This window comes from Montipora capricornis, chromosome 9 (assembly GCF_036669925.1).
Source record: "Montipora capricornis isolate CH-2021 chromosome 9, ASM3666992v2, whole genome shotgun sequence".
Classification (NCBI taxonomy): domain Eukaryota; kingdom Metazoa; phylum Cnidaria; class Anthozoa; order Scleractinia; family Acroporidae; genus Montipora; species Montipora capricornis.
In genome coordinates this window covers 35,146,087-35,153,586 of record NC_090891.1, presented here as the reverse complement: position 1 = coordinate 35,153,586, position 7,500 = coordinate 35,146,087, and the positions used below count along the sequence as shown (strand labels likewise).

Sequence of the window (7,500 nt, the reverse complement as noted above, 5' to 3'; positions counted from 1 at the left end):
TGTAAATGGCTGTTTTATAAGAAGTAAAAGGCTTAATTAACCTATGGTAACTGTATTTGTTTCACAAGTCACATATTGAGTATGAGTGCTCATGACTTCATCATTGCATGTACTACTCATTTAGGGCTTCTGCTTATATTGTATCTATTAATTAATGTTAATTAATAGAAGCTTTCTATAAATGTTTAGATCAAAATGTTCACTTAACTGTCTGGTCACAAAAATGGCCATCAAAGCCCACTGTTGATCAAAAGCTGATTAACGCTAATCCATGATGAAATACCAACCCAGATTTGAATTTGCCAGTTAAAAATTCTAATAGCAAAAAAAGGTTTTTTTATTCAAAAAGTAAACTGCAGTTCAAGTTTCCAGTAAACCAGGATTATCTTCACCAGGCTTTGTACATCTCGACCCACTGGTGCTTAACATTGCGGGCTCACAGATGGATGTCTATACCTGGTTACTTTTCTTCAGTTTACAACAATAAATTAAGCCAATGAAGGCAACAAATCAGGTGGTTTTTTGCTTGCAGCTGGCTTTTTTTGACACTAACACTAACTTTCATGATAATAGCGGAGCTCCACGCACATTTGTATGCATCCACCCCTCCGTATTTGCTAATGGGACAAGTATCATGTGACCATATTGTTGGCTTAAATTCAAAGAATCAATACATGTGTACTTGTTTCCAGCTAGTGTACATTGTACATCGTTGATATTGGACATCCATGTTTTAGCCAATCATTGACACCTGTCAAAACAAGGTATCCGCTAACCAGTATCACATGACCATATCGTAGGCTCAAGTTTAGAGCTCATTGAGGTCAGCTGTTTTTTTTTAGGTTGATCGCTGACAAGGTGCCAGATTTCGATTGGATCGCAAGGTCAAGCCAGGTTAACTTATTTTAAGAATAAATAACCTGGGAGCTCCACTTTTAGGCTTGGCTAAATGTACACATTAACTTGTTATTTTAGTGTTAAGCCAACACTTTTATCTTGTTTTACAGCTCTTCAAAATCAGGCCAAAATGTCCCTCCCATGTTATGTGTTACCAGCCCAATTTAACAAGTTTCTTCACGACAACAATGAAAGAGGAACTTTTACTTTGAAGTCCCTTGGATCAGTTGTGACACCATCCGTAAAGTGGGGAGCTTTGGATAGAGACAAAATGTACGTATTTATGTTAATAATGGTAATAGGACTGAATGTAGTCCAATTCGGACAACACGAAGTCCTGTTACCGATTAATCATAACCATTACAATTTCTGAAAAAAGGAATGCATTCCTTTTTTCTCTGTCTAATGTTACAAATTAGTCCATTTTGGAAAATCCCCAGTTTGGCAGGGTACGTGGTTGTTGCTATGGTTATTGTGATAAAGTCTGTAATTGGTGGATTGTGGTGAGTGCACTTAATGTGACTGTCCGATTTCAGCCAACTGTCCGATTACAGTGTCCGATTACAAGCCTGCAAATAATTGGTGAAAAATAAAGCAGTTAATGCACCAATCAATTTGAGAAAATTGTAATGGTTATGATTGAGTCTGTAACTGGAACTTTATAATAATTAGCCATTATCAAAAATACCATAATACTCTTTGTTTGTCCCTCCAAAATTTTGCATGAGCATTGTTTTTATTTTCTCTTGGGAATTACAATGAGTATTATGATCATATTTTTGATAATGCATGGCTAGTTTTTGACTGAGTTTAACGCATTCACAGCTTAAGTGCCCTAGGACACCCCCTCCCCTCCCCCCACACTGACAAATTGTCTGGTGTTAGACAAAGTAAACTCTTTTAATTCTCACTCTCAGGGGTCAATATGGGTTAAGACTTTCATCCAGGGCAATGAAAATGTGTAAAAATCCCAGCCATGAAGCAAGAATGTACCATGGACCTTTGTAGTTGGTTTCTCATTTTATTTTATTTTATTTTATTTTTCAGAGACACATCATTGAAAGGAGTTTTGCAGCTGTTTCCATCAGATAAAATGGCGATTGAAGGCAACCCAGTTATCGTACAAGTATATGCACTAGTTACCTTTGTCTCTCCTCTCAGAGTTTACAGACACGGTGAAGGATGTGTAATATTTTTGGATGGAGGGAAGGTAGCTTTACGTTCATTTCATACACTATAACTTTTACTACATGTAAGTGTGTTTGAAGGCTGTATTTGTGTTATAATGATCATAGCTGTTACGTTGTCACTTCATTAATACCCAACTGCTTTAAACTCTTAATTTGTAATAATATGAAGCTTCCCTAAGTTTAAGGTAATTCCTTAGTATTGCATTGCGCATCCTTACTGCGCACGATTTTCGCGTCATTAGCGCGCGCACATGAGCACGTGCGCATACAAAACGTAAAAGATTTCGCTCAAACTAAACCCGATAGCGAAATAAATGCTCCTTTTCTCTAAAACGAGCACGGTGACCCCCGATTTTTTTTTCAGGTATTTGCTAAGAACAGTCTAATAAAGAACATATTTGAAGAAGAAAAAAAGTTTGATAGTCGAACATGAATTTTTTTTGGAAAACAGTTCTGTACTGGGTGTATTTTACCCAAGGCGAGGACTTCAAGCTAACCACGGAACTGTCCCAAAAAGTGCACTATTCCCACAACCAGGGAATCAAAGTCGGCGTAAATGAAGCATTACTGCTTATGTGAATAAAAGAAGCTTTATTTTCAAAATAAAATTTTGTGTCTTTGAAGTAACCAAGACTTAATTCTGTATGATTCGAATTTTTAACGTGAAAACAGTAAAAATACCCCATTTTAAGAGCCTGCTGACGCGTAAACAAGCACGGTGACCCCATTTTTTTATTGCACTTTTTTAATTAATGTTCATATCATGAATGTTAATTATGCCAAGTTTCCAAGAAAGTTTGATAGTAGAACAATTTCAAGGGAATTACCTTAAGCATTAATTGCATGTTTAATTGCTATAGCCCTCGACTTGACGTACAGGTGTATTATGTGAAGTGCTGTGGGCTAATGGCAGTTCCATATTAATATTGACAACTAAAATTGTAAAAAAAAAATTGTTTTTAACTTTTGATTTTAAATATTTATAGTGTCTTGAGTGTAGAACTTAAATTTTTTTCCCCATGATAGTCTATCCACGCATTTTAGCGTGGGTCCTGGTAACTAAAGACATCAAAAAAGCAACTTGTTTGCATCTCTTCAGAGGTGTAAGAAGTTCTTGTTGAAAAGCTCGAGCTTTTTGTTATAATAAGTCTTTAATATAGAAATGTTGCACAATAGTTGCCCTTGGGATGCTAGTGAATGTTCTGACAATTCAGAATGGAATTGCGTTATTGACTTCTTTGATGTCATTACATGTATACTTACCCAGATCCTGAACTGGCTTGGTCAAAATTTTTGCGTATAAATCAAAGGCCTGCTATTAAAAATGTGTGGATACTGCACTATGAGGGAAAATTCTTTGAAGTACTACACTCCAGAAACATATAGATACTTAAGCGTTAGGGTTAGGGTTAGTTGGAAAAAAATGTCATACTGCAATACTGAGAAAGAAAGATTTATTGTTGTCGTAACCCTAACCCTAATCTAAAACTGTATTCTATGTTATCATTTAGAATACTGCATGCGACTGGAATCTGGATCAATTTTTCCAACACCTAGACACATCTTTTGGGGCAGGCCAAGCTAATGAAGTGATTGAGCAGATGGACGACCTTGTCATAAAAATGTTACTAATACTGGAACCATCATTATTTACTTACTTCACAAGTTTGGCAACTGGAACTAAAGTTTTCAGGTAGACAATGCACAATATATTTTGTTGCTGCAGTTTAAGAGCTGTAAATTACATGGTAAAGGTCAGATCACATAACTATTATAGTAGATGATTTAACTGTATGGTTGAGACATGACTTACATAATGACCACTCATGGCAGTTAATATTTGTGACTGGTAATCCTGTACTTCACCTCTGCCAACCTTGTCAAAATTAACACAAATTTCTTTGTTTTGTTTAGACTGGAACCTTTACATTAGTTGAACCAAATTGGAACTGGTTGACAGACAATGACATTAATCCTGCTCTTTTTATTTAGACAAATCTAAGCTGCATCAAACTCTAAAATATGCCACCTAATTTGCATAAATTATTATTATTATTATTATTATTATTATTATTATTATTATTATTATTGTTAAATTACTAAGTGCAGCGTCTAAGTCATTTCCTAGCTAGGATAGGCAGCAACAACTGCGCTAATTATTGTGTATTCAGACTAAATAACCATTCTGAAGCCTCTTTCAAATCATGTAAGTTGTGCTTCCTGCTATAGAGTAGTTTGTCCTATAATACAATTACTGTAATCATGACTATATAGTGTGTCAGTGGTTTCAATCATCAAACTCAATTCAGTGGCATCAAAATTTAAAATATTTTATGTACATAAAAAATAATTATATTTATGAATTTAGTTTGGAAGGAAGATATGTCATTTGAAACCAAAGCAAGCTACAACTTTTGTGAAGCTGCGTGACATGGCCTGCTTTCATGAGTCTGTTCAGCATCAATGATGCTGAACTTTCTTTTCTCAAGGTCTGTTCTACTGCTGTGCTCAAGTTAAATTCAAGTCTGATGTATTTCGTTTGGTACAGGAACAGGGCATATTGTATTTTGAAAAGGCCTTATTTGGATGAAGATGCTAACCCTAACCCTAACCTACCGGTAACCAATTTGGCCCATTCAAACCGATGTAATTTAATTGTTTTATCAGAGTTTGATTTATTTCACCTAGATATACCAGTAGTGTCTGATTTCTCAATTTTCAGATGTCAAGGATGCTTCCAGCCTCTGAAAATAAGCTTTGCTTTCAGTTCAAGACTCAATCCTTTTATTTTAGAAGTAAGGAAAATAAATGCTTGAACAGCTACATTTAGGCCAGCTCCCAACCAGAAAAAGTGACTGTCTGAATTTCCGGTTTTCTTTAACAAAAAAAAGATCCTTTTTGACATGGAGTTGGGTAAGAGTACAAACAGGAAAAAAAATGCAAATTAAATCAAATCACTATTTGAAAATTCATGGCCAATTCACACCCTATATATTGTGTCTTTATGAATTGTGTCTTTATTAACTCAAGTGAAGCTATGATCTTCACAGTTATGAACGCAATTTTCGCAATTTTGTAGAGAAGCCTGAAGAATTCAGGACTTCAACGGGGTTTGAACCTGTGACTTCCTGATGCTGGTGCAACGCTCGAACCAACTGAGCTATGAAGCCACTGATGTTGGGAGCTGGTTTTTTTTGGGTACAAAATTTAATTTTCTGGTGATAAATGAATCAGTGATCGTAATAATAATTATATGAAATAAATCATATATTGAACGATAAAGTCCTGAATTTATCAGGCTTCTCTGCGCAATTGCTAAAATTACATATTCATAACTGCAAAGATTGTAGCTTCACTTGATTAATCATATCCGCAGTTCAATATATGATTCATTTTATATATCATTACATTCATTGATTCATTCATGACGGGAACATTTGTCCCCACAAATCACCAGCTCCCAACATCCGTGGCTTCATAGCTCAGTTGGTTAGAGCATTGCACCGGCATCGTGAGGTCATGGGTTCAAACCCTGTTGAAGTCATGAATTTTTCAGGCTTCTTTATGCCATTGCTAAAATTGCATGTTCTTAACTGCGAAGATAATAATTTCACTTGATTTCATATCCACAATAAATGTACATTATTTGTAAAAAAGGTTGCTGTGATTCATCGTGGTGAAGTACAATAATAATAATAAACCAACCAATCACAGCGGAGCATCCCGCAATCATTCATGTTGTTAGCCTATCATAGGCTTGTGGCATGCGACAAAATTTGTACTGTATAAATTGGCCCTTAAGACTCTTTTAACTGGGTGAAGATATTAGCATTTACCGATAAGCCCTATTACTCAGTCCAAGTCAAGAGAAATGACATTGATTGTTGCAATTTATCAAGCAAATCTTACAAAATTAGGAAATGCCCTCCCCCACTTAGACAATTACTGGACATTGCAAAAGTTTATCAATAATATTTGTTGCTTTGCATTTTTTCCCAACACAATGTTCCCTTTGTTGCTTGTTGAAAATCAAGTAATTTTTTTTTTTAAGGCAAAATCTGTGAGCTATGATCAAGTTTCTGCTGCAGTGATTCAAGAAACAGTCAATCTGTTATTTATGCAATCTTCAGTTCTGTTTTCCGAAGATGTATATCTGGTGTTAAAATCCTTAAAACTAACGTCACTGTTTGAAAAGGTAATATTATGTTTTTTCTTAGCTTTAAGGCTGAACCTTTGTTACTGACTAATTCTGTCTTTAGTGAGATAAGGTTATGGGTTCGTCCGTTTTTGCAATCTTTAGCCTAAATAGGTGAAAGGCCGGATGGTACTACTACAATGTTTCCACTGATTGTGTTAGTGGGATATTGGTTGCCTAAAATTCACATGCTCTTCAAGCATGATAATATTAATTAGTATTTTACTCTGTCTGAAACGATTTTACTTGTCAATGGGGAACCCCTGGGAGTCAATGGGTTAATATTTTTCCTCACTTTCCATCATCTTCAAATGAAAAAGGATGCATTGTTCTTATAAGACTTGGAATGCCACAATTTTCAGCCAGGGTTTTTGGTTGTTTATGATTGTGAGCATCTATCACAAATTCAAAGCTCATGCATTCTTTAATTAATTAATTTAATTAATGTACTTAGTACATATACTTAATTCAACAGAAGAGCCAATGGTCAGATGTCTTATTGAAGTATTTATTAGATACCAAACAAGAAGCACTTCACATGGGGAACTTTAAACGGGTAAGTTCTTGTCATGGAATAATCACAACATCGCTTGCATCAAAAATAAAAGACAGAGAGGAAAAATGTTTTGTCAGTACCTAGAACTTTAACGTAGCTGGTAAATGTGCCAACTTATTAAGATCCCATTTTTTGCCGTAAAAGACTTGGTTGTCATCTCGTAAAACGCCAAGCACTGGTTTCATACCTTAAATTGACATCCTTGTGACGAGACAAATTGATTTATCACACTGTAATCCCCAAAGAGTGTTATCAGGTTTTTGAGAAATGCAGCCCAAAGTTGAGTACACTGATTCACTCAACGGAAATATTTGCACTTTGCTGGATTTGAAACTGGAACACATGTGTGGAAGGTGATTGCTGTTACCACTGTGGTATTGAATCTCCACTTCAAAAACTGAACCCAAGTTGTGGCTTCTGTTTTGTTGTTACAGCTTTACCCTTCCTCGGATGACAGCAGCTACAGGGCTATGATTCGTCATTTACTGGACACTGGAGTTGAACTACACTATAAACAAACAAACAATTTAAGGACACCTGATGTGCATGAAATTTTAAGAGCTTTTGTGGCTGTACAGTAAGTCATTCTGTATGTGTTTTCTGTCAATCTATTACACTTGTTTTGTTACTTCCTTAACATACCTAGGTGTAGGATTAGTATA

The 7,500-nt window shown here is 35.5% G+C and overlaps 1 protein-coding gene across 1 annotated transcript in view; it reads left to right on the top strand.

Moving 5' to 3' along the window:
- Window positions 1–7,500, top strand: part of LOC138015312 (cadherin-like and PC-esterase domain-containing protein 1) — a 36,808-nt gene that overhangs the window by 12,192 nt on the left and 17,116 nt on the right. Inside the window, exons 4-10 of the mRNA XM_068862299.1 lie at window positions 1,008–1,170; window positions 1,945–2,107; window positions 3,599–3,780; window positions 4,810–4,882; window positions 6,139–6,282; window positions 6,758–6,838; window positions 7,273–7,415. Coding sequence (XP_068718400.1) covers window positions 1,008–1,170; window positions 1,945–2,107; window positions 3,599–3,780; window positions 4,810–4,882; window positions 6,139–6,282; window positions 6,758–6,838; window positions 7,273–7,415 — 949 coding nt within the window. The remainder of the gene's footprint in view (window positions 1–1,007; window positions 1,171–1,944; window positions 2,108–3,598; window positions 3,781–4,809; window positions 4,883–6,138; window positions 6,283–6,757; window positions 6,839–7,272; window positions 7,416–7,500) is intronic.